This window comes from Polyodon spathula, chromosome 11, assembly GCF_017654505.1.
Source record: "Polyodon spathula isolate WHYD16114869_AA chromosome 11, ASM1765450v1, whole genome shotgun sequence".
NCBI classification, from domain to species: domain Eukaryota; kingdom Metazoa; phylum Chordata; class Actinopteri; order Acipenseriformes; family Polyodontidae; genus Polyodon; species Polyodon spathula.
Window position 1 is genome coordinate 36918121 of NC_054544.1, and position 26167 is coordinate 36944287.

A 26167-nucleotide genomic window follows, 5' to 3' on the forward strand; every position below is an offset into this window, starting at 1 on the left:
GTGAATAGAATGCAGTGAGGTATAGGGTTCAGTGTTTTTACAGACGCCACTAAACTTTTTTTTGGCGACAGAAATGAGTTCGCTTGACAAAAAACATAGCAGCAACATGATATTCTTATTAGTGCTGTTTGACAACATTACCAATGTAAAACGTTTTACATTTCCCTCCATTTAATCATGTAGAACATGGGTGTGCTCCCTTTGTAGAGATGTGAAGGGAATCCTGTAGCCTGAAGCTATTGCCTTCAACTCCTTTCATCAGTACTAAATTCACTGTGTTTGATAATTATCTGAGTCACTTATTTGGAGTGCTAGAATTTAAGTTCTTAAAACCCATTTTCAAGAGATGTAGTGATTGCTGTGGCAAAAAGGATGTGCTGTACAAAATATGTAGGAATTTCATTGTTCAGTCACTCATAAAATGCATTGTAAACATGTAATGGTTGTACACATATATAAATTGTCTTATATAAGCAATACTTTACTAAAATATATTCAGACAACTGTGTAGTTTAACTTTACCACTGAAAGCAGTTTCTGTGGGGCTTTGATATAGTCTTTATTTTGCATTTAAAAAAAAACAAAACAATGCACAGTGTATTTTAACCAACACATTGTATACAGGGACACAAGTTGCTTCATGATTAAACTATTTGGTCTGCATTATCATGATTAAGACAGCTTGTCCAACTGTGACACATTAGTAATGCTTAAACTGTGGAATGATTTTTGTGAAATCTAAGAGAAATGCTAAGGTAGAGTAACAGGAGCATGTATTTTTTGCTGGCATTTAAAAACGAGAATGAAATGACTTTCAGGCTGTACAGTCAGCCAGAATTCAAATTCAACTTCGGTAGTTACCCTCCTGGCTCACAGATAAGATATTTTCTTTTTCCAAGTGTCTTCTTTTTAAAGTAAATGCAGGCTTCTGTAAATCACATGTTACTTATTTGTGAAAGAGACACACACACGCTAGAGAAGGCTTGTCTTTGCAGTACTATTTAACTTTATTTTACATATTTATGTGCGACCCTTTTTTGGTTTCTGTATGATTACAGTAAACACATTTTGATAATGCTACATCCACTCATGAGTTATTTAAAGCCTGTTGTGTTTTTTTTACAATCTGTTCTGGTGGAATGATAATATAATTTTTTTTATCATGGCAACTATTTAAAAGTTTAAAGTGCCCTGTGACCGGGATGGCTTGCAGTGGTGACGTCAAACCCTGAAGAGCAACACACAGGACAAGAGACGTGGAGTTTTGGTGAAGCTGAGCTCTTGATAAATGAACAAACAGAAAATAAAGATGCTGAACAAAACAGAACATGGCACTTAAGCCAAAATAAATAGACAAACAAAACATACAGACACTAACAAACAGGGCATGAACACTAAATAAACAAGTACCATGCTGGTCCTCCAGCACGACGTAGCAATTATCGTTTTTAGCTACTTTAATCTCCTCACTCTCGTTCTTTCGCCCGGAACACACAACCCCAAGTGAGTGCATTGTGAATCTATATATACAATTGTGTTTGCCCAATTAATTATTCACTTGAATCCCAGAACGTGAACTAATTTGTGTATTCCAGTGCTCACATATCAATATCCACTTAAGTATGCACGTGTTGTGCCATCCTCGTGTCTAAATACAAATTACACTTTATAACACTCGTGCTCATAACCCATATTTATATCCTGTGTATTTTATACATAAACACCAGCATTAACACACTACATACAACATAAAACACTAATAAACACAAAGGGGCGGGACATTCCGCCACATGCCCCCATAGCAGTAATAAAGCTCATGTTACACTCTAAAAATATCTGTTACACCAGGATATAACCACTACACTGCCCCCAAGCAACACTTAAATCCACTGGGAGAGGTTGCAGGGGGAGAGGTTAATTGTTACACACTGGTGTACCAGATGTACTTAGTGGTCAGGCATGATTTTGCAAGCTCTATTAGGGCTACAGGGGTGCTTCCTTATGTGTTTTAAAGAATATATTAGGTAAAAACAGCAAATCAATGCTGTTTAAAGAAGTAGAGCAAATCCAAATAGATGGAAAACCAGCAACATACAGTATGTCGCTAAATCCACAGTAGTGCTGATGCTCAGCAACAGTTGTCTGTAAAATATATTAAAAAGTCACCTATTGAGATATCAGTGGCCTTCTAGATATAATGCATATATAATTAAATTACTAGCTCTGTAGGGCAAACAGAAACTTAGTACTTTATGAAACAGTCATAGGGTTAGAAACATGTTTTATAATCTACCAAAACATTCACAGTTTTCTTTCTGCTTATTTTTATGTGTTTATTTTTTTTTGTTTTACTTTGTGTTTTTTTTTTTGTTTTTTTTTTTAATATGGACAAACAAACTACCTGGAATTGCATTTTGTTGTACAATGAACTGTTTTGACTGCATTGTTGTAGCTGGACATGTCAGCATTGACCTCAAAGCACAGTAAACTTTCCTACAGTCATTAGGAAAGGTCATTTATAAAATAACATTGGTATTTGAAAACCAGTGATAATCAACTGAATTGTGTTCCTACATTTTTTGTTGTTAGTTTTGTAACATTAGGCAATATAAATAATAATAATAATAATAATAATAATAATAATAATAATAATAATAATAATAATAATATTTTTTACTTGGACTTTTAAAGCTAAGAACCAAGAACTCCTAAATGTGACTGTTTTAAAAAAAAAACACGACACTTTTAAATCCAAAGTTTGTGTAAAATACTTTCTCTTTCCTGGCAGTGAAAGACATTTGAAAGTTTAATTGTACTTCACTGTCTACTGATAATAAGCGCTTCAACGATTCCTTTTATTCTGATTACCATTCAGGCATTGAAATCTAAAAATAAGTAAAAAGTGGGTAAACGGGTATAGCAAACCTGTACAACTGCCAAATGTGAAAAGTTATAATCGGATTTGCTTTATTTGTTTCATAAGCCATTTTTCATGCCCTGGCATAGTGTGTATATGGTCTTCTTTCTTTACAGGAAATTGTGCATAAGTAAATTTGCCAGCTTTTATCTTATTAAACCTGGTTACATTCAATACACATGGTTTACAGTATTCATCGGCACAAGGCCATATGGGAAGGCTAATATTACAGAATTTGCTTGTATAATGGCTTAGTTTCATTGGATGCAAAGATGTACAAAAGAATCTGCAAATCACTGGGAGTGCTTGTTAAATAAATATCCCGCTTACAGTCTCATTTCCCCTGATGAGATGTGTTGTAAAAGACGCACAGTATGTATGGATTATCATTATGGAGACACATGCAGAATATAAAGATGTATCCTGGTTTTTCATATGCCTTCCAGCTCATTTACTTCCCTTTTGTGTGTGCCCCAGGTAAATTTGAACAGTATACAGCAAATATACTCATGAATATGCTTGTTTGTGTTACATGACTTTTTAAACATAAATTTAGTAACTATAGCTAGACAACCCTAGGATAACTAATCAAATAGTTCACACAAAAAAATGGACAAATTTGACCTTAATATGTATGATTGAGTCTTTTTGAAGGTATGGATGGACTTAGATATTAGCATGTTACTTTCATTTACTGGTCTGCTGTTGAGTGTAATTTCTAGACACGTGAAAGAGTTGTTCAGAAATGCAAACAGCTTGCCTGTGAGTCATGATCGTATTCAAATACATGAACTAGTTGATGCTGTGTGAGCTGTGCAATTTAGCTCTAATTAGTTTAAAGGGGGAATTACAACAAGCCAAAGCATTCTTTCCTACCAGCACAGCAACTTTCACGGATGTTCCTTATCATTTTGCTGCAGATTATTATTTTTTAATGTGTCTTTTTATCCTGCCACTACACTAGAGTCACTTTCTGTGCTGCAAGTATTAGGACCCTGTACTGGAAGTCATATAATCAGCACAAGGACCAGGTAGTGTCCTTCTACCTGCTGCACAGGTACAGCGGCTCTCAAAAGTATTCACCCCCTTGGACTTTTTCACATTTGATTGTGTTACAACATGGAATCAGAATGGATTTAATTAGGAGTTTTTGCCACTGATCAACACAAAAGCCCATAATGCCAAAGTGAAAAATAAAATCTACAAATTGTTCTAAAGTAATTACAAATATAAAACAGAAAATAATTGATTGCATAAGTATTCACCCCCTTTGCTATGACACACCCAAATAAGCTCTGATGCAACCAATTGTCTTTAGGAGTCACATAATTAGTTGAGTGTGCAATTAAGGTGTTTCACCTGTGCAATTAAGGTGTTTCACACGATTTCAGGTTAAATACACCTGTCTCTGGGAGGTCCCACAGTTGGTTAGTACATTTCCTAACAAAAACTACATCTTGAAGACAAAGGAACATTCAAAGCAAATCCGGAATAAGGTTGTTCAAAAGCACCAATCAGGGGGAGAATATAAGAACATTTCCAAGGCATTGAATATCCCCAGGAGCACAGTAAAGTCCATTATTAAGAAATGGATAGAATATGGCACAACTGTGAATCTGTCTAGAACAGGCCGTCCTCAAAAACGGAGTTTCTGGGCGAGAAGGGCACAAGTCAGGGAGGCCACCAAGAGGCCTATGGCAACTCTAAAGGAGTTACATTCTTCCACGGCTGAGCTGGGAGACACTGTGCATACGGTATCAATAGCCCGGGTACTTCACAAAACTGGCCTTTATGGGAGAGTGGCAAAAAGAATGCCATTGTTGAAAAAAAAAACTCACATTAAATCTCGGCTAGAGTTTGCCAGAAGGCATGTGGAAGACTCTGAGACCAAGTGGAAAAAGATTCTATGGTCTGATGAGACCAAAATAGAGCTTTTTGGCCTAAACGCTAAGCGCTATGTTTGGCGCAAACTTAACACCGCACATCCTCCTGAGAACACCATCATTACCGTGAAGCATGGGGGTGGCAGCATCATGCTATGGAGATGCTTCTCTGTGTCAGGGCCTGGAAAGCTTGTGAAGATAGAGGGCAAAATGGATGCAGCAAAGTACAAAGAAATCCAGGAGGAAACCCTGCTGAAGTCTACAAAAGACCTGGGACTTGGGAGAAGATTCATCTTCTAGGAGGACAATGACCCCAAACATACAGCCAAAAAGCCACACTGGAGTGGCTTAAAAACAAAAAGGTCAATGTCCTGGAGTGGCCCAATCAAAGCCCGGACCTCAATCCAATTGAGAATATGTGGAAAGAGTTGAAAATTACTGTTCACCAAAGGTCCCCATCCAACTTGATGTATCTTGGGCAATTTTGCAAAGAAGAATGTGCATAAATTGCAGTGTCCAGATGTGCAAAGCTGGTAGAGACTCATTCAAATAGACTCATGGCTGTAATTGCTGCCAAAGATGCCTCTACCAAATATTGACTCAAGGGGGGTGAATACTTATGCAATCAATTATTTTCTGTTTTATATTTGTAAGCCTTGGTTACAACCAGAATCCCCCTTCATGTTAACTAAGCCTTTAAAGGTTTAAAAGTTTAAGCAGTCAATGAAAATACAAAGTGTATTTTATTACAGTACACATGCATAGTATTGCATTACACATTTAACCAACAATGTCCTGTTTCATCTGCATCCCACATTTTTGTTGATATGGGAAATAAATATAATATTAAAATATAAATATGCCCATAAACACTACATTATGACTACTTTTTTTGGTGTTTTAAACAGTAAACAGTTAAGACAAAAGGTTTATATTTTTAACCTATTAAAATTACTGCCTAGCTTTTAGCGTTTCCACTTGTTTTTTTTGTAGTCAACAAAAAAGTTTAGGCTTATTAAACTCTGGAGTTAATTCAGGCTCAACATCTGTGAATCTTTTTAGACAGTGGGTTTATTTGGCAGTAGTGTTGTCTAATTAGTAGGGTGTAAAGGAAATGGTTGGAGCTACCAAGAACCCTTAGTTCTGTGTTGTGGTTCTACTGCATCTCAGCTCGTAAATGCTGTTTAAGGGAATCTTTGATCTAAATATACTGGTAGTTTCATTGTGACTCTTCAGTTTGCAAGAGCCAGCCCTTTTTAATGTGTGGACTCTATTAATGTAGTCTTTTTTTTTCCCCTCAGCAGTGAGGGTTTGTAAAACGGGGAAGGATGGGAGGGTGAGAGAAGAGCCTTTGGTGTCTAAAATCCATTTAAAAAAAGGCACTTTGAAAAGATGTTTTGTAGGCATTAGAAGTTCTGCAGCGCAGCGGAAAATGCATGACTTCCACTAGGTTTTTGCAATTTGCTAACAAAACCAGCTTAAACAAAAAACACAAGCAAATGAAAATATACAGGAACATGAAAAAGACCCGTGATAAGGGATGCATCATACACTGTCTGCTATGAAAATGGTCATATGACTAAACCAGTGTTGGCCTGGATTGTAAATCCTTCAGATCTCCTTTGTGCATGTGTCTTAGTTAAGCTCATTTTGTTACGGTACTAAAAGCTGGCCTTGACTTACTGCTATTATTCTCTCTTCCTTTCCTTTAGATGAAATAATGCAGCAGGAGATACGACCTCTGCTGGCAACCGATATCATAGAGCAACTTCACAGACAATTTGCCATTCTCTCAGGTAAGGATTCTCCTTTTCAACCGCTGTTCATTCTTTTAATTATGTTGTTTGTGCACATGTCATCATCTTGTCACCCACACACACCCACACACTCTGCTCTCTGTGTTTTAATAGTAATTAACATAAACAGCATTAATATTAATTTAAAAAAGCAGTATAACACTTATTTTATCTAAGCATATTCTGTATTAAAGAGCTTGTAAGTCAGTATCCTATGCCAAGAGATCATTTTCCATTTTAACGTATTGGGCTGCATCCAGAGCTCCCTAGAAACCAACACAAGAGGAAATGTAATCACATTGTAGACTAGATATAAACAAAGCAAATTAAACAGTATAGTAAACAAGGAGCAGCTGTGTCTGCATTATAACCTTCATCGCACTCTACTCACATGTTATCAAAGTGGACTCACTTGAAATAGTTACAGTATGTATTTCTAACCAGTAAAGCCTTTCGGGTTATACTGGTGAGAATGTCCTTGCTGTTTAGATCTTCTGTTCTTACTTGAAACTTATACTGGGCTACATTGTTAGACTTGTTTTTGTTTGTTTGTTTTGTTTTTTAAGAGTAATACAAGTCTGTCCTGCAATGTAGGAATGTAAGGAATGTTTTCTTCTGACTGGCTGTAGGTTGGAACGTTAATTATTTCCAGTGATGCGTGTATAACACCCGACAGGGTTTTATTCCTATAATATACTCTCGAAACTAGCAACAAAGTTCAAATTCCCTCCCCTCATCATCCTCACTGAGCATTTCAGTTTTGTATTAGTATTGAATGTGCATATGGATTTTCAACAGTGCTGTAGCTCGAGAGGTTTCTGGTGAAATATTTACTGAATAATATGTCAAAACACTATGTTTATCTATTATTAACACATCTTTCCCAAGTATCAAAACTAGAATTCCAAGGCCAGGTTAAAACACATTGATTTAGTACTGACCATGGTTCATAACTGAGTGTCTTGAAAGGGTTGCTGTAGCTCATAAATCACATGTGGAAAGTATTATTTGCCCTCCTTCTTCATCTGCCTGCACCATTATTCTGAAATCTGATTTGAAATTACAATAGTCTGATTTACATAGTCATAATAGCCTCTAAATACTAACTGCACTGAAGAGTAAATGAAAATTGAATGATTAGTATGGCAGCCAATTCACTATTTAAATAGTCCAGCCCTAAATTAAATTAAGGACAAGCAAATAGCTGAAAAGTAAACCGAGATCCCAACTGTTTGATCTCCATGTTGACTGTTGATAGCATGAGTAAATGTTATGGAAAGCTATTAGTTGGATTATAGCAAGCTGTTCCATCTGTGGGAGGTTAGTGGAATACATTAACATGCACTTTGGACATGACAAAGGGAAATCAGAAATGTTGATATGTTTGTTGCTGTGGTCATTACACTAACTTTTTTTCCTCTGTGCTTCCTGCAGACACAAATGATTTGAATCTAGGGGCTAAGTTATGTTATTTATTTATTTATTTATTTATTTATATATTTATTATTTTTTTAAGCAACAACATTTTTTCTCTTTTTTTTTTTTTTTTGAATTTTGATTTTTGTCATTTAGCTTTTGCATCTTTTCCATCTTGTTCACCACTGCAGTAACTTTTTCAGTTCTTAAACTATTTCAGCACTGTGTCAAATGCTTTCTTTTTCCAGCAGAGTGCGCTAGAGAGCTTTTACAAGTTTGCTTCTGGACGGAAAATTCCAAATAATTAAATAACTTGCAACATTTGTTTAACATAGTGCTTGGCAACTGTTTTAATAAACACTCTTGCAATTGTACTTCTCATATTGTATTACTGAAAATAATTGTTAATTCACAATGAGACTACTAATGTACTGTCTATAACTTAATCAGTTTTTTAATTATTATTATTCTATATAAAAATGTAATTTAAGTTGCTAAAATGACTTAAACTACTTGTAACAAAAAATATCACATTGCAAAGTATATTGTCATTGCCCATATTTAGTCACTTTTGTTGTTTTCCCAATTCCATTTATCTCAAAAACAACATTATCTTTGGGTCAGGAATAATGCATTGTGAGGAAAATTACATGCATTAAATTACTTTCAAAAAGTGTTGGAAAGTATTTAAATCAATATGGTCTGCTACAGTGGTATCCACAAAACGATGTGTGCGTGCGTGTGTGTGTGTGTGTGTGACCTGTTGAACACAGATCAAGGATCCTTGTCTACTCTTGTGTTTCTAGTCATCTTCCCAGCTTCTGTGTTGATCACTGAAGTCTGCAATCTGCCCTACTGGCCCTGTTCTAGCCTAGATCCACTCTCATCTGTTGCTGAGCTTTCAATACCTTTCTCCATTTCTTTTCTTTCATTTTGATTTTGAATTATCTCAGGGTTCTGGTCTGCAGTATTGTCCCACAACATGTAATTGTTCCAAGAATGCTTAGATTTACTTTATCCACTGTGGCCGTATGGAACAGAGAAACACTTTTTTTGAAGCAGATGGTAGTATTCCTTCAGAATGCATTCATTCCTGGGGTTGGTGGTTGCCATTCCTTTTCATTCATGCCAACCCACCAACATTTACTGCAAAAATAGTTTTTCTTCAACATAAAAAGTAATATGATACATGACAACATGTTTGTGACAGTAGGGCTTTATATTTAATATTGTGACCTTTCCTTGTTGCAAACGTTCCTAGGTTTGAAGTACGTATTATCATCTTTTTTATTTGTAAATCTTGTTATAATGATCAGTCTGTTTCTGCTTTCTGCCTTGACGTTTCAGTGCTGAGGTTATAAACTTCTCCATATGTGCCTGCGGTAGAGCGGTTGTAAGGAGGGCTAGTCGTTTTTCAGAGATCTAGTTAAAGGTTGTAGCAGTGGTTACTTTGGCTCTCGCTGATTCTGAGAATCAGCATTCTTAGATGAAAGCTGTGCTACAACAGCAGACAAGAGAACTGGCTGTAAGCGGGCTAGTTGAATGTCAGGGGGGGCTAACACTTGCAGTAATCATCTGTGTATAAAGACTCAAAATAACACCTGAAATATAAGACTTGTACTGGGATGATGATCCCTTGAAGCAGTGCCATGCACAGTACTTTACACAAAAACCTTACTGGGTTCTGGACAGATCATTAGAAACACCTGCCCTACCACTGTCCTCTTGCTGTAGGCTACCATGAGGAGGCCTCACTGATTTACCCTTACAAGTGTATTTTGATTTGTTCTAGCAGGTTTTGAGACCATTCTTCAGTGATTGCCACCAGTCTGTTCTCTAGAATGGCAAAAATGTTTCATTTAAAACATCTGTAATTTGTCCAGTCTAGGATACGAAAGCAGAATTTCAGATCTAATGCGTTGCCAGTTGTGCCTCAACAGAAGACGCAACCTTTATATATTGCAGAATATATGCATTTAGGTATTTCATTTGCATCAGTTGTGTGAAGGTGGATGTTTCTATATTTTTTTTAATTTATTTTTTTGGTCTGCAGTACACAATAAACAACAATGCTGTAAAGGGACTTATTGGGAAGTCATTGCCAAATCTCAAATTGATTTTACAATCCACTGTTTATTGGAGCCACTGTTGCCTGAGAGGTGAGGTTGCACAAAGAGTCTGGTGTTGAATTGTTGGAGTGCAGATAGCTCGCCCAGGAGCTGACAGGACACATACAAGACTATGATGGAAGAGATCACTGTTATGGCAATTATTTTTTACCTAGAAAGGAGTATGATTGAATAGGGGGGTGGTTGACTGACAGAGTGATGAGGAATGAGGAATGCCAAGAGTTATTGAGAAAGCAATTGACTATAGTTAGTGACTCATATGAAGAAAATACAATAGACAAAATGTTGAAAAACTGCAATAGCAGGCAACATGAACAGTGTGTCTGACAGATTACTGAAATTCAGCAGGCTAGAGTCATTTGCAGAAGGCAGTATCAGTAAACCTAAGCACTAGGCAGTGTGCAAAGGAATGAAGGATAACTTTCCAGAGAAAGGGGAATATGTCAGAGTGGAATAAATCAGACATACTGAAGATGACTAGTATCCCAGCCACAGTCACTCTCATACATTTTCACATTTATAAGTGGCAGGGATTAGTTACAGTGGAACACTCAGAGTGAAGCTGGACATTTCCAGCAGAAAGAATCGTCGTTGTATTGAAGTGACAAGCCGTGGTAGTCAATGGTCATGAGCATCAAAATATGATTTATTAATAAATTCACTGAGTCGATGGAGATATGAATGGATTAGAAAGCCATGCTGATATTGTCCTTGCCCCTTTTGAACAAGACTTTAGGGCGCTGCTGTCATTAAAGCTGAATTAGGGGGCTGCTATCATTAAAGCAGTTTTAAATATTCACCAACAAAGCCTGTGATAAAGACAAAACCAGTTACATCATTCTAAGTTATCAAGCATAACTGTAACAGTATTTGATACATATTCATCTAGCCTTGATTTTGAGCCAACCTGATAGGTTGTAAGGTTTTAAAATGCCTGGTTTGTGTGGTAGAAGTCATCATGATTAGACCTATGCTGCCATCTTGTGGTGACATACGGCTCTACATGCTTTGCTGGTTCACTTACAAGGAAAAACGCATCCAATAAACTTAAGAAACCTGAAATAAACAACTCAGACATTTTATTTAGGGTCTTGTAGTTCGTCTTAAATTTTTCTTATTATTTTTTAGAATCGCAATTTTTGTTTTATCCTATCAGGAAAAAAAATAACACTGACAACCACTTGGAGTAAATAGCTTTGAGAATCTGGGGAGAATGGAAACACTTATTCATTATTTTTGTTGTTGTTGTTATACAGGAGGGAGAGGCAACAATGGAGCTCCGATAATAACATTCCCCGAATATTCTGGCTTTGGGGATCTTCCTGATGAAGATTTCCTTAACGTTGTAACATATCTCACTAGCATTCCCAGGTAAGATCAGTATTGATGTGCCAAGGTTATACTGGATGGGACAGAAACAGTCTGGGTAGCACAGCAGGAATGTCCTTTCTTAGGAATGATCTTTACGTTGTATGACTGAATGATACATCAAGAGACATAAATGTCACTAGCTTCAAATTACATTATCTTAGTTGTTTTTTTTTTTATCACCCCCCCTTGCAAATACTCAAATATTGTGTTTTTTTTAAGTATGTGAAACCAGTCCTGAGGTTCACATATGAGACAATAAAGGAAGTGTAAGTGTAAAGCTTGATATTTTTTTAATTGTCTTGTCATTTTCACAGTTTCACACATTCTCCACACTCTTTAAACTCGTTGTGGAAATGAAAGCAAGTACTAAAAAATCTGGGTTTGAGAGCATGCCAAAATAATTTAATCTAATTAAAAACTGATTGTACTCAATAATTCATATTCAACCTTGGTTGATGAAAATGACTTTTGTGCAGTAGGAAAAAAGATAAAGGTTGAGGCCTTCCTTGGGTTGCCTGTGGTTTCTATTTATATACTACAGAACACTTTGTTTAGCTTTGTGATTGGGCACAGGCAGAGTTAAGGGTGTGGGGGGGGGGGGGGGGGGGGGGGGTGCAAACGTGACAAAGAGAAGAAATGAACCCTTTGTGGCTGTGTTAGAACAGCGACAAAACACCTTCCCCAGTGTGCAGAGTTCTGCCCTGTCACAGGTTGTAAAAAGAGAGCATTATTTATGGCCAAGGCTAGGCTACAGTCTGTTGCTAATATGTCAGTTATTACACTGAATACCTCCATTGTTTTGTTGTGGTACATGCTGTCAGTATTTCCTTCTTAAACTCTCACCACTATGCATGGACTCAGAACACCTCTTCTTTCTCAGTTAGGGATTGAGCTTTCTGTGCTAGTCTGTTAGGAATAACATTGAGAGGAATGGTAGTTCCTCACGCCAAGTTATCAGCGAAGCATGAGAACTGACAGACTCTCTATACAGCAAGGATAGTTTATATGTTTTCAGGGTGTTGGCGCAGCAAAAGTAAATCAGCCAAAAGGACCATTTCTCTTTGTTGTTCCCAACACTCTAGAAAAAACAGAAGTAAAGACCTGTCATACAGTAATAGACATAAGTCGCCCAAGGTAAATATGACCTTATACATACTGTAAGTAGCCCAGTATTACTGGTAATCGGGGTCTGTAAAACCAGCCATAATTTGAACCTCTCTCCCACCCATTTACTTACGTTTTTCTAGGAAAAAACTGAATTACAAAGATGGCAACCACAGTGAGTTATCAATTCAAAAACAGAATTCATGTTTGACGTTGATGGATACTTCTGTTGAAAATGACTATTGTACTGTAGCTTTGTTGATATGCCAATACAAAAGTAAAGGTTAAGTAATGCCTGGTGTTGCCAATACAAACAACAAAAACAAACCCCTTTGTTCAGCTTGTAAAACATTATATTTGCCAACATTTGGAAACTGTTCAACAGGACGCTTATCCCTGGGGGGTTGTTGTCATACACATCATGCACATGGGAGGAGTCATACGCAAAAACATTCATCATATAATAGACGCATCTCCCCCCAACTCAACACGACATGACCATCATGACAAGAAAAATAGACATACCTTTGTATAAGTTAGTGATCAGCAGATGTGTCAGCTTCACGAAGAGCACAGCGTGCGGTTTTCAATAACTCTACTGTGCAGAATAAATGTTTTTTTTTTTCTATGGGTAAATATCGGGACATTCTTGCTATGCATCGGGACGCGGGACATTGCCTAGGAAATGGGGATTGTCCCGACCATATAGGGTTGTTGTGATATTCTACCCTGTCAGAGTTAGGTACCACTGAGGCACATGGGGGATAGTCTCTTTAAAATCCAGCTAGCTCCCTAATGTGAATGCGATTGCAGAACAACCATTAGAAACTAAATGTAAATGTAAATATACAATATCTGTATGTTTTCTCAAACTAGTTCTCAAACTAGTTTCCATATCAAGGTGAACGATCAAACCCCAAGGTTGAGGATTAAACTGTAAATTGCCTCCAGCTCTGAGAGCAGTTTTAGATAGCTGATCAGAGCACTGTGGAGGGGGCCCCTTGGGAGAGCAGATTTGGGTTACTCAGGCATGCAAATGGAAAGTAGGCTCTATTGTTTTGTGCTAGCAGTTCACTGTCCACCACAATAGATTCAAAATACTACAGATTGGGTTAAGTGCAGGATTAAATACAGTAAAATAGGGAGCAGATAAGTGCAAGTTAAAGTGTATTAAAGGCAGAGTGCTATATTGTCCAGAAAGGAAGAGTTGAGTTTTACAGGTGTTGTCTGAAGAGGTGTGTTTTGAGGAGGCACCAGAAGGTGGTCAGGGACTGGGCAGCCCTGACATCTGTAGGAAGGTCGTTCCACCACTGAGGGACGAGGGTGGAGAATGAGTACTACTAAATGTAATTGAATGTTCCTAGATAAAATACATTTCTGGATAAATAAACTACAATAGAGCTAATCGTATGTACATGAAACATTTGAAAGCAAATTGACTGAATCACATTTTGTAGGGTATTACTGTTATTTAAATCTCTGTGTTAGGTTAATTAACTCCTGATTGTAAACAGATTGTGGATATACATTCACTCATAGTGAAAGGCCTCCAGAAATATATTTAGCAGGTAGCAGTTTTGCATTTTGACCACATGATAGGCAAATATCTGTGTTGTCAAATAAAACAGGTCACAGCAGACCTATGAGAGAAAGGCACTGAAACACTGAAATTATTCACACTCTTCAGTCACAGTGTCCTTTACATTATTTAAAGTGTTAAAGGTTAGACACCCCCTATAAATATATATATATATATATATATATATATATATATATATATATATATATATATATATATATATATATATATATATTTTTTTTTTTTTTTTTTTTACAGCACACATATAGATATAATATTAATGTCAGTGTTATTTCTTCTCGTCATGGGTTCAATTATATATATTTTTACCAGCCCTTACTTCTCCTCACACAAAACTACAGCACTGGACTGGACATTTTTTTTTTTTTTTTTAACTGATCTGGGATGCACACTGGAGCCATCTGTCTGATGGGAATACAGTTATATCAGTGTGCCTTTTTTATTAAAGATTATTTGTGCAGTCTGTAGAATTTGTTTCTCCTACAGTTTTTTTTTCTGCTTTTCTGCTTCAGTCTGGAGGCTGCCAGCATTGGATTCATCATTGTTATAGACAGACGCAGGGACAAATGGAGCGCTGTGAAGGCGTCATTGACACGGATAGCGGTATGAATATGAATGCTACATGCATCTTTTATAAATTAACATTGCATTTATAATGTCCTTCTTCAATTTGCAGAATGGAAAGTATACATGAAGAATAGCAGTTCCGAAAAGCATAAAGCCCCTCAAATAATTTCAATGCAAACAGCTCCAATTCACGCTGATATTACAAGCGCTTAGGAAATGTAGATATATACATGTGAACATTCTTCTCAACACTTGCTGTTTTCAATTTGTGAAAAACCATCAGCTTTTGAAATATGAATTTGAACATGTAAGAGGTTTTGGGTACAACTATATACAAATACACATATACACTACCCTTCAACAATGATTGTGACAGATGAAAACATGAGGAGGGGGGGGGGGGGGGCATATTTTACCTATTGCTGACTAGCTACGTTGGTATCCCTAAGTACTACAGTTTTCTGAATGATTTTTCAGATAAGTAATGTCTTAACGCACTGGGGAACTCTGGGTAGACTAGGAGGGGTTATTCAACAGATTTAAAAAGTGGCCGGTCTAAATACCCCCATTTGCTTAAACATTACATATTTACAAATTCTTGTAGTAGTAAATCATTGGAGAAAAGGACTGTTGCTTTTAGAGCTTCCACAAATGGAAGCTCTTTGCCAGGTTCCAGACAGGAATTTCAGTGCTGTGGCTGCTTGTCGCCTGTAGGGGGCATTCCCAGGGAACCTGCAGCTTGTTCTGGTGCTGCGTCCTTCCCGCTTCATTCAGAGAACCATCGCTGACATTGGCATGAAGCTACACCGAGATGACTTTAAAATGAAGGTACCGGTAAGCATGCGCTCCTGCTCTTGTGTGTTTATTACAAGTCCTACTTTAAACTGCAAGTTTACCCCCTTTCCCCTTACTGTATGTTTTTTACTGTACTGTTTTTCACTGGAGAAGATTTGTATTTGAGAGTGCAAATATGCATTTGATACGTCTTCAAACATGCATGCCTGTTTGTTTTTTGTTTTCTGATAACAGTTTTGATCCCCGAACAGGTAAAAGCATCCTGATGGTATATCCCATGGTGTGTGCATGCTGCGTGGTTTACCAGTGAGCATGTTGCAATGTCTCTAATAGCTGACTGAGCTCAGCAGAAGCTAAGCTTGTTGACCTTCAGATATGTGTTCCCCCTATATTAGTTAACAAATTGAGAAGGAAGAATAAATCCAGCCTTGTTTGGCTAGTACTGTATATGAAGTACCAACCGTGTTGTGCATTGGGGGCATGTTGCAGTGTAAAATTTTTTGATGGTCTTAGCCCAGTTCCTTGTGGGTAGTTGTCAACATCACACAATGTTAGGTTACTTACCGCAACCCTGGTTCCCTGAAAGAGAAGACGGCCAAAACAACATGATGTATGGAAATGTATACCAGACCCTCATGCCTATTGAAGGCAATGAAAGCTCTACCACATTCAAGCTGTAAAACCTGGAGAATGACATAGCCAACCCAAAAACGTAGCCAATCCTCTAGTAGAGTGCACAGCTACTCCTCCAGGTGGGGGTAAGCCAGCACTGTCATATGCCGCAGAAGTTGTGTCCGCAATCCAATGCAACAGTCGTTGAATTGAGAGGGGCTGTCCTAAGGTCCGTATACCGTGATAGACAAAGAGCTGGTCAGAATGAATCGGAGCTCTTGTCTTATCCACGTAACACCTCAACGCTCGCACCTGGCAGAGGAAATTCGATCTCCTATCCTCCTCCGAAGCAAACAGAGGTGGATGGAAAGACTCAGATTGATTCACCTTTGGGAGGAAAGCAGGGTTTGTATGCAGTGACACCCTGTTGCCATCATCCCATATACGCATTACTGCTTGCAGTCACACACCTGGTCAGTGCGTAGAATGCACCAGGGGAGACACACAGGCTTAAGCTGTGGCAGACGCATGCGCACCGAGCGGAGCACATGCTGTTGTTGTTGATTTTTCGAAGGCCTGATGCACTGAGGTGGGCGGGCCAGGGGCAGTCTGCGAGGTCTACTCTACAGCGGGTCTGGAAAAATACAGCCCATGGGGGGTAAGGCAGAGTCTAGCCCCAGTGGAGTACATGCTCCTACACGAGTGAAATGCTGTAACAGAGGACAACACTCACTCCTTTAAATCAATACTGCACATGCAGTCAACTCACGTACCACAGATAGGAAAGCAGCAGTCTGCTGAGTCTTGCTGAGGAAGAAAGAAAGAAAAAGGTTAAATCAGGAGTCACTGATTCCATGAAAGCAGCAAGCCAGCTTTCAGCCCAAAAGGCAAGGGAACTGCAGTAGACTCAAGAGCTATTTTCCACAATACACTCAGGTACCAACACAGAGGGTCTTACCTTATCGTCTTCAGAGGCAAAAAGAGAAATCGCTTTTACTCCCTCGGTAGGCCGGACCGAAGGTGTCATGCCAGGAAGGGGTCTATCGGCAGCTCTGGTATAGACAGCTCAGAAAATACCTACCAATTGGCAGGCATATCCCATATGTAATGTTGTTGGTGGTCATTACCATTGGGATCCTTTAAGACATGACTTGACAACATTTTGATGAACCAGCTACTAGAAACCTGAGGAGCACTGAATAGCCTCCTCTCGTTCATAAATGTTTTTGTTTTTATGTTCTTTTATAGAATTGTCTGAGGGCAGGATTGAGGTGCATCAGGGCAATTTACTATTGCTTTTATCTTTTCCAGATCATCATGTTAAACTCAGTCTCAGATTTATATGGCTACATTGATAAAAAACAGCTTACATGTGAACTTGGAGGGACCTTAGACTACTGTCATAACCAGTGGATTCATAATCGAACTGTAAGTACCAGCACAACGAAATCAAGGGGGCGTGCAGGGGAAAGATTAAAAGTTCGCAGAACACAAGATGACACGATTGATATTTTGGACCAAAGTTCATGTTTCAAGAAATATTTCGTGCTAAAATATCTTCCACATGTACACCGAGCCAAATAGATTTAAACTCAGAGAGAAGGGCTTCTCTAGGATGCTTTTACTATGAAACTGTCTTCATTTGGACATTGTAGAAATCTTGTCCTGATTTTCAATTCCGTGGCTCTGCAGGCTACTGAGAATTTTGCAGTGACAGTGAAAACGACGGCGCAGATGTTGCAGGTGTTTGGTACCAATCTGGCTGAGACAGAACTCCCAAACGACATTCACTGTACAGAGGATCTCCTGGTCTCTCACACAGAAAAGCATGACAAGCTCAAGGTTAGTATGCAGGGAAGCTTATGTATGCTTATAGTAATGTGGTTTAAAGTTATATATTACGCCAAACCAATAGATGAATACAAAAAAAAAAAACAGGACATATTTGATATTCATCAGAAGTAATGTGGTCTCATGCATGCCATTGGCATATTCTGTATCTAAATCAATATGTGGAATGGCATTATGGGGCAAATGGAAGCTATGGCCATATCAACTTATACAGTAAGTGGTTCCATAGTGTAAAGGGCCAAGCACTGTATTTGAGTCACACATGTAGCAATAATACCAGACAGAGGGAATTAGCAGAAAATACTGACAGTTGGATAACCTTTGTGGTGGAAGTTTACACTTTAAACTTCTATAAGACAGAGACTCAGTAGAACAGGCAAGATTGAGTAAATACATTTAATAGTTAAAGTTTGCAAACCTAAGAACACACGCAGGTGTTAGGAAAACTGAGCAATGTTCTGACTACATAGAGCCAGTAAACATAATATATACCTTGTAACCTACAGTTATTAAGAGCCAATCACAGAAGCTCAACTTAATATTCGCGGATAGCAACAACTTGGAAGATTAAGATAACACTAATCATAACAACCTATTTAAATTGCAAGCCCCCCCTAAAAAGAAAAGTAAGTCAGTGACATTTCTTGTGAAGTGCCACGGAAGCAGCTTGTGGTTGCTATAAAATAGAACTTCCTCTGTCTAGCTAAATGTCAGTACTGTTCTATTCCTTATAAGGGCAACCTGTCCTTCAAGTAGAAAGAGAAAGTATGTTCACAGACAACTACTGATAACACCGTGTAACAATTTATTTATTTTTATTTGTGGTTCCTGGGTAGTAAAGTGTTATTTCCTAATTGCTTATGCCTCAAAAGTATAGAAAATGGCTATTATTCCCCACAAACTTTGCTTTTGTGACCAGGACAGTGATATTTTGAAATTTACCTATTTTCCAGAACATTCCAGATAGATTCAGTGCTGAGTAAACTTGGAGCTGAGTAAACTTTCTAGAACTTTCCAGTAACATAAATAGTAGTATAAATACAGGGGCCTTAAGCCCACCAGTTCAGTTTAGTTCCAGCTGCCTAAGTGGATACATATCTGCATTTTTCTGAGATGGCATCAAGAGGCTGCAATGGTGGCATTCCTGATGGGTCTCCAAGGCGGTTGTACCAAGTTTCCCTGCTATCTTTGCCTTTGGGATAGCAGGGACACCAAGGCGCACTACCACAGGTGAGGCTGGCCACAGCGGACCGAGTTCTCTGTGTGGAGGAACAACGTCAAGTGGGAGCCACTGGTGGACCCCCGGACGTTGCTGATGCCACCACTGCACATCAAATTGGGCCTTATGAAACAATTTGTCAGAGCTCTAGATAAGGAGTCGGCAGCCTTCAAGTACCTTCAAGACTTCTTCCCTAAGTTGTCTGAGGCAAAGGTCAAAGCCGGTGTCTTCGTCGGACCACAGATAAAGAAGATCCTGGAGTGCAATGAATTCCCCAAGAAGCTCACTAGTAAGGAGAAAGCGGCTTGGAACAACTTTGTCACAGTGGTTCGGGGCTTCCTGGGCAATCACAAGGCCGAAAACTATGTGGAGTTGGTTGAGACTCTGGTGAAGAACTACGGCACAATGGGCTGTAGGATGTCCCTCAAAGTCCATATCCTTTATGCTCATCTTGATAAATTCAAGGAGAACATGGGAGCGTACTCAGAGGTGCAAGGCGAGCGCTTCCACCAGGATATACTGGACTTTGAACGCCGCTACCCAGGACAGTATAACGAGAACATAATGGGAGACTACATTTGGGAGCTGATTCGTGAAAGTGATTTACAGTATAATCATAAATCCCGAAAAACTACTCACGTCTAAATCTTTTGTAGTCATTTTTGTATTACTTTAGTATAAATACATGTTAATTTGGATTCATATGTTGTTTTTTTCTGACTTTATGTGAACGAAAAGACCGTTTTCTCATTGGAAATAGGTAAATTTCAAAATATCACAGTCCTGGTCACAAAAGCAAAGTTTGTGGGGAATAATAGCCATTTTCTATACTTTTGAGGCATAAGCAGTTAGGAAATAACATTTACTACCCAGGAACAAAAATTGTGTTACATAACACAAATGTGTAATAACACATTATTATTATATTATATCTAAATCTTATAACCCATAATAGCATTTAAACCTGAGCATGGAAACCCTAAACAATCATAGCAGTAGCAGCATTAAAGTTCCCCATCAAATTATCATGTAACTAATATCATAACTACTTATAATAAACTTATTATGGCTTTAGCGAACATGTCTTGTTCCTCCTGTCACCATGACAATCTCTGTCTTGTCACATAGGCTCTTTTGCAGTCTACTTCAAAGCGTGACTAAATATGGACATTTCTGGTCCACCTTAGATCCCCTTAACAAGATGTGTGATGATGACTGAAAGAGGAAGGGAAGCAGGGGACGACTATATTTAACTTAATTTAAATTAAATTTCTTTCCATCAGGATGAACTCCAACTAGCATTGAAACAGGGGACCACCATCCTCTCTTGCATTAAGGAACGAGCAATCAAAAACACAAGCTACAAACTCAACCATGACGAACTGGAAAATGTCGCTACAGTTGAACGGTTTGTGATTCTAAGCTTTCTACAATAAGTACAGCCTTTGTCCGTCACAGTAAAGTAAACGACCTAACAAGGATTATGTAAAGGGTCCCCAAATCTGTTTGTTTACAACCCAATGAATGGAACATTGTCAGTGAATGTTAACCTGTTGCTCTGGGCCTTCAGCTACTTCATAATACACCAGCAGGTCAATATGAATGATTCAGTTGGCTGATTACAATCTTCTCAGTCCAGCCATATTAAAATATCCTTTTTAAAATACAAGTTCCAAATGTGACCCTTTTTACTTTTTGCCTTTTAAACAGAGTATGAATATTGAGTTTCCTACAGTATTAGTCAGCCATACTAAGTGTTGATAATGACTTACTACAAATGCTGGAAGGTAGGCAGTCCCTACTGGCCAATAGGAATGGGACACTGAAAGCACGAGAAGGGAACTGTTTGTGCAAAATGGTGAATACGTGCAGGTGAGTGCAGTGCAGAGCGGATTAATCACACAGACAAATGTTTTACAGGTGCAAGGGTTTTTATTTTAAATGATTAACTGTCCAGAGCCTTTTGGCAAAACCTGCAAACAATCACAATGAAAGAAGTGATACAATGGTGTGTATCACTTCTATTTTTATAATCCCACGGGTTTGACCCGTAACCCAAAGTTCAGTTCTTTCACCCACAGAAAACACAGACCCAGACACAGTTCTGACATTTGAGTACTAGTGGTGCAAAGACAGTTCCTGTAGTGGAAAGGCGAGTGGTGATGTCCAAGTTTTTTACGCTGGCCTGTGGCTGCAGCTCCGGATCGTGTTTAGTATTCTTGTTGAGAAGATAAACAACACAAGACATACAGTGTTATTACACAGACTGACAGAACACTCCCGGCTTTGGTACGGACAATACGGGCTCCTTCTAGGTCGTTTGATTTAACCATATGCAAAGGAACAGATCACTGAAGCTACGCCCCCTATTTATACCCTTGCCCATGACCCCTAGGTTAACGAGCACATCCGCTCCTCCAATCCTCGGATGCCATGCCGTTTACAGTCCGGGTCAGTGATCTTGGGTGCCATAGCTCCGCCTCCTTCCTAAATGACTGACTTCCACGTACTCTATGGAATAAGTAATTTGATTAAGGGTACTCTATTCCTTCTTTCTAGTGCCCTCACAGTTCGGGAAGGAGATCTAACACTAAGCATCATTCGATCTCTGTAACAATAACCCTTACATAGACTCTTGTTGTCATGTCACTCTATTATAATGCTTTACTTTAATATCTAAGTCACAAAATCCATCTAGAATAACCATATCAAGACGTTATTAGTCCGCTTGCATTAGAAAAAGGGAACAAGGGATGAAGGAATTGCATTATGTGGCTTAGGAATGTGACTGATTGTGATGTCCCTGTTTTGAATCTGCTTTGCAAGTGAGGGTATAATTTATTTTTCTAGCAGGTAGAGACAAACGTATGAATATTGAGAATTAAACACGGCACAAACTCAATATGTTCCGAATGAATGGCGTTTGTGATGTGTCAGATCCTCAGGGGTCTGTCACCACTGGTAATATTCCATTCAATGGGTTGATAACCATTCTGAAGAATTTCTTTGTTTTATTTGTATGTGTGTTCACAGAAATCCCTCAGGTGACGTTTCTGGTTCTTTTAACAGTACAAAAGCTAATTTGTCTGAACCTCAATTGGCATTGTAATCTGCAACTTTATATTTCACCATCACCCCTGGCATTTTACATATTTCAATTGATTTTAAAATCAAAGATGTGATTTTTGGTATGGTAGGTATTTTTTGTGAGCTAAATGGTTGCTTGCTTCCTAACAGGCTGCTGGCGCAGTTGGATGAAACAGAGAATGCTTTTGAGCAGTTTTGGTCCAAGCATCATCTAAAACTGGAGCAGTGTTTACAGCTGCGACATTTTGAACAGGACTTTCGGGAGGTAACCACTGCTATTGTTATAGTAAGATGCTGAGTTAAAGGCTGTTCTGCTTGTTAATAAATACCACAAAGACTGGGGCATTAAATGCAGTGAAAGGGCATTTTGATGATATAAATAGTATTCATTTTTGTAAATATACATGTAGTAAAAAATGGCTCAATTCTCAAAGCAATTATAGCACAATTTTTTCAGAGAGAAACACACCCATAGAGTTACAAAACCAGAAATAAAAAAGTGAGATTTTTAATTCAGGGGCTTGAATAAAGTATTAAGTTGTTTCTTATTAGTTTTAGACATGTGTTTTTTTCTGTTCAGAAAAAAATTGTGCTAATGACGATTTGGAGTAAAGAGCTTTGAGCATCTAGCCAATTTAAATAAACATGTGAATTCCAAATCAGTTTCTGAAACCTTTCATTTAGGCATCAAACGGTGTCATCCATATTAAATAGTGTTAAGTAGAGTTGCAAAAAGATTAATAAGAGAGAAAATAGTCACTTCACTGACAGAAAATGTCATACGTAAATGTTGTATCTGTATTATTTCTGTGTGTTTGTATGTGTATTTTTTTCACACAGAACATCTTCTTTCTCAGGTAAAACTTGCTTTGGACAGCCTTGTGGAGACTTTGGCTGCTTTCACAGACATTGGAGACAGCGTATCTCGAGTAGAACAACTTCTTAAGGAGCTTAAAGTATTGGAGGAGAAAGCTCAGGTTGGTAATGCTTTGACCATTCAGATGTGTATGTTTTTACTTAGGCTAGCATAATATGTCTGCTTAATTTTCTTACTTCCCTTTGCATTTCTTCTTCACCTTGGAGAGAACTTGTATTAATGACACTTTACAACCAGCTCATTAGTGTTTCAGAGGACTCCTTTAACTCTCCTTGGTTCAGAGTGTAACTTGCATAATTTTTGGAAAATATTTGAATAGGTGCTCTTTCAGTATTTTTAATAGAGTTTTGGGATTGAACTTTCATAAAGATCTCTTTTATTAAATTTGAATAAATATCAGTATATATATATATATCTATATATATAATACTTATATATATATATCCCGCTGATATATTAGAACAATATTTGCCAGGAAACGTCCTGTAGAAACATGCAAGTTTCCGGGTTTGATGAAAAACTACGTGCCTCTGGTCGACCTAGGTTTCATTGGGTAATGCGACAACTGGGGGTTTTACTAGTGTGGGTTCACTGCTTCCAACTTGTAGTCCGCTTAGACGCCTTGACTAAAAGTTGTTACTTTTGTAGGTTTCTTCATACTGTATCGACCCCTTTAAGGATGCTTTATGTATGTTTTTAAATGTTCCCCCATGGATCGGTGACATGCCTTAATCTACACACACCTTTTTTGATTTCACGGGTCGTTTTTTACTTACACACAGCACCGATGTATGTTTCGTCTATTATGTTGTCAACCGTCAAGCATGGCGTTGATGCGTAGCATAGGTCATTAAAACCGGATAAAAATGATATCCGGTTTAAACTACAAATCTGTAGCCAGTAATGTGGCTATTTTACTATCATGAATGATACTGATTATGTTAACAGTATGTGTCTGGACATTCTGTACAAAATGGATCCATAAAAGCAAGTACCTTGGGAATAACTTATTCAGCATTGTTGCTGTAAATGTAGTTCTGCATCTTTCCTACAAACTGTCGTCTTTAAAAACCCTTATCTTGATATTAAACTAAACCAGTTGCAAATACCAATAAGATGGTGACATATATTCAAGTAGACTAATGATTATCCCTATTTCTACAATATTTGGATGTAACTCACTCACTTCAGGGCAAAGTGACAGCAATTGTATTATGGTAAGGTTTGCTATTGATGTAATGTCACACCAAAACATTGCAATTTAAATATAAAAAAATTTTTTCCAATGGCTCACTAAAAAGGGAATTGTGTTCTTACTAGGTAATAAGATTCACATTTACCACATTATTTAGAAGTGGAAAATGGCTAACTTTTTATTTTAATAGAATACCTTCCTATTTAATTATGAATCTGTAACATACTCTACCATTATATCAAATGAAGGTGTAAGAATGTGTATGGTGTTCCTTACTGTAGTGTGGGATAAGCTCCAATGTCTATATAGTCCTGTGGCAAAGTGGTAATTAGTAGCAGGTGTATAGCAGGTGCGGTGCTGGTGCAGTAATCCCAAGAACAAACAGATGACAAAGTACAGATGAAATGGTTTGTTTTTATAATCCAGTGGTCTGATGACTAGTCAGTAAATAATAAAGAGCTTGCAATACACAACAGTGTGTATTGTACAACAGTGAAAAGGGTTACAGTCCCATAAACAATAAACACAGCACTAACACACACAATTAGACACACACACGATCACAAATCCAAAGTGAGTGCTCTCAGTGCTTGTGGTGAAGTATAACACAATACAAGCTATAACAGTGATAACAATGTTTACAGTGACGGTAGTGCAGTGTTGACCCGGTTTTGTGCTGGCCCTTGGCGACAGCTCCTGGTTTCGTGTTTAGCCGTCTAGTGCTTTAACAAAACACAGACAGTTACTAAACAGACAAAACAAACAAAACACTCACAAACACTTTTTCTTTATTTAGGGAAATCTCCCGGTTCATCCAGTTCCTTGTATCTCTAAACCAAGCAAAGAAAAAAAATTATGATTCTCCATCCCCCTTTATGCTATCATGCATGACCCCTTGGTAAACGATTGACTGTCTCAATTGCCTGCAGCTGCTTTATCATTTACCTTCCGGGTCAATACGTTCCTGCACCAGAGTCTCGCCTTCTTCCAGGCTGACCGACTTCCCGACCCTGGAAATTAACTGTCAGGCCAGCCCATCCAAAGACTTCCCCTTTTGTTACTTAGCGCCCTCACAGGTCAGGAGGGAGATTTACAACCAGAGCTCATTATCTTTCTGTCACAAGTCCCCATACAGGCTTTACAATAAATTCAACACTCGTAATTGCTTTTAGCAACCTCAGCATCTTTCCCAATTCAGTGATACGTGTTTAGCTACAAGGATGTCTGTATACTATATACTGGATACATGCTTTTTATCCTGATGGGCAGAACATCCAAACTGCTGGACATTTTAATGTCACAGGGTCCTGGCTTCAGGACTATGGTAAGGGGGAAGAAGAAAGTATTGTCATTTTCATATCTGTTTTTAGTTTGCTGTACATATAAAAAGTATATACTATACACATTTATTCATACATTCTTGTAGGTTAACCAGTGGTGTGATGCTGGAATATACCTGCTGGCATCCCAGGCAGTGGACAAGTGCCAGTCTCAAGAAGGTGCTGAATCTGCCCTGCACGACATTGAAAAGTTTAATGAAACAGAGAATGAGAACCAGCCGGGCAACCTTAAAGAACTTCACAATCAGTTTGAAATGATTCTCACATCTGATGTAAAGGTAAGCCTTTTTTTAAATGTGCAACTATAAAAAAAATAAACTCATTTAAGGAAAATGTCAACTGAAGCATTTGTCTCTTTGACCTAGTTATGCTAATACAGGATGCAGGGACTTGTTAATTAGTATATTT

General features: G+C 38.1%; 1 protein-coding gene across 1 annotated transcript in view; it reads left to right on the forward strand.

Moving 5' to 3' along the window:
• Positions 1-26167, forward strand: part of LOC121323475 (guanine nucleotide exchange factor DBS-like) — a 93155-nt gene that overhangs the window by 18582 nt on the left and 48406 nt on the right. The window contains exons 2-11 of the mRNA XM_041264560.1: positions 6513-6596; positions 11398-11512; positions 14729-14819; positions 15498-15617; positions 17502-17618; positions 17883-18032; positions 20544-20668; positions 22498-22612; positions 23205-23324; positions 25846-26037. Coding sequence (XP_041120494.1) covers positions 6513-6596; positions 11398-11512; positions 14729-14819; positions 15498-15617; positions 17502-17618; positions 17883-18032; positions 20544-20668; positions 22498-22612; positions 23205-23324; positions 25846-26037 — 1229 coding nt within the window. The remainder of the gene's footprint in view (positions 1-6512; positions 6597-11397; positions 11513-14728; positions 14820-15497; positions 15618-17501; positions 17619-17882; positions 18033-20543; positions 20669-22497; positions 22613-23204; positions 23325-25845; positions 26038-26167) is intronic.